At 33.7% G+C, this 1,887-nt stretch overlaps 1 protein-coding gene across 1 annotated transcript in view; it reads right to left on the bottom strand.

Annotated features, from left to right (window-relative positions):
- DCLRE1A (DNA cross-link repair 1A) overlaps positions 1-1,887 on the bottom strand; it is an 18,880-nt gene that overhangs the window by 7,845 nt on the left and 9,148 nt on the right. The window contains exon 3 of the mRNA XM_012663879.1: positions 503-638. Coding sequence (XP_012519333.1) covers positions 503-638 — 136 coding nt within the window. The remainder of the gene's footprint in view (positions 1-502; positions 639-1,887) is intronic.

Here is a 1,887-nt window from a genome sequence, read left to right as displayed (position 1 = left end):
AAAAAAAAAAAAAAAAAAAAGCGGGAAAAATGGAAACCATTTCCAAGAAAAAAATCTTCTAAATCTTTAGTATCTAAAGTCTGTAAAATTTCTTAAAGGGAGGAAAAAAAAAAAAAACCTGTAGTATCTGAATGGAGTACAAGCTGTTGATTTGTATAAATGATATTAAAGAAAATGGCAAAAAGTTACCTTGCAAAGAACAGCAGGAATAACATTATTTTTTAAAAGATAAGATGGAGTCTCATATGTCAAGTGTTAGCAATTTAAAGTAGGTAAAAAATGGGTTAGATTAATAACATTTAGATGATCTCTCTACATTTAATCTCTGATTCTGTAATTTGGTACATTATTTTTTCCAAAAGGAGAAACATATATTACTCAAGTTTTAAGAAATAGCAAGAATATTAGTTCTAATAAAAACGTTCTTAAATAACCATGCCGATTGTGCTTTCCTTTTGAATATTTAAAAATGGGCTATTATTAAGGTGACTTTACTACTTACTGATTGGCATCAAGCAAAACAACTTTGACACCATTCACAACACATTCAGTGTCCATCGGCAATGGATGGATATATTGTTCTTGCACATGAAGCTTGTTCTTCAACAAATTGCCAGTTATCTGCAAAACAGGATGTACTTATTGCTGATACAGTAAAACACTAAATAAGTATTTTATTTCATACTAGTTTAGAACCACAGCATCTTAATAATATCCCTGCTTTTCCACTTATATTCAAATAAACCCTCCACAATGCCAGGAAGAAGTTCCTCTAGTTACTCTGTCACTACTCTGTTTCAACACTATCACTGACTCTCTCTCACCTGTAAAAGTTAATCATCCCCAGCACGACATACAAAACCCTTGGTGAGGTGGTCTCTGCTCACTCCTGTGGGTTTGTATCCCGCTATACCCTATCTTGAGTTCTAGCCATTCTGAATTATGTGAAGCGTCTGGAATGACCATCTTTCCCAGGTGCCTGTGCTTTTACATAACTTTACTCTTTACCTGAAATGCCCTTTCCTCTGCCTGGTTCTGGAATCAGAACGACCTGCATTCAAATTTGGACTCTGCCATTACTAGTTCTGTAACCTGGAGCATTCACTTAACCTCTTCAAACCTTAGTTGCTTCATTAATAAAAATCCGACACTTGAAGAATGCTGTGAGAATTATTCAATCAAATTCTAGCTAAAGCCCTTAGTAATAGGCATTAAAATGTTTACCTGTTAATAATTAAGTCAAGTTCTCTCTTTCACCATGAAACTGTCTCTAACCTTAGCCCAGGACAGAGTAAAGCACTCCCTTCTCCTTACTCTTAGGCACTCAGTTCATTTTTCTATTATAATACCAATTCCATTGTGGTATTTATGAATGTTTCCTCTGCAGGCTGTAAGCTCCTTGAAGTTAGGTACAGTCCTGTCCCTCCACATCATAGGGGGATTGGTTCCAGGACCCCTGAGGACACCAAATGTAGGGATGCTCCAGTTCATTATATAAAATGACACGGTATTTGCATATAACCTATGCACTTTCTCCCATATATCTTTAAATCATCTTTAGGTTACTTATAATACTTAATACAATGTAAATGCTATGTAAATAGTTGTTAGACTGTATTTTTATTTGTATTATTTTTTATGGTTGTATTGTTATTTTTTGTTTATTTATTTTGAGTATTTTCAATTGGTTGCTACAGATACAGAACCCACAGATATGAAGGGCTGATTGTATTTTCCCTTGTATATCCATTTAGGTATTCAAAGAAGGTTCACTGAATGAAACTTGGAGTTAAGTAAAACAGTTTATCTATTGTTTCCATGTAATAAAACATACATTTAAAAAAATTGATTGTAACTGTTGACACTAACTCATTTAATCTTAGAACT

Source organism: Propithecus coquereli, unplaced genomic scaffold, assembly GCF_000956105.1.
Source record: "Propithecus coquereli isolate 6110/MARCELLA unplaced genomic scaffold, Pcoq_1.0 Scaffold84, whole genome shotgun sequence".
In the NCBI taxonomy this organism is placed as follows: domain Eukaryota; kingdom Metazoa; phylum Chordata; class Mammalia; order Primates; family Indriidae; genus Propithecus; species Propithecus coquereli.
Note: the sequence above shows the minus strand (reverse complement) of the source record. Positions and strands in the feature narration are given on the sequence as shown.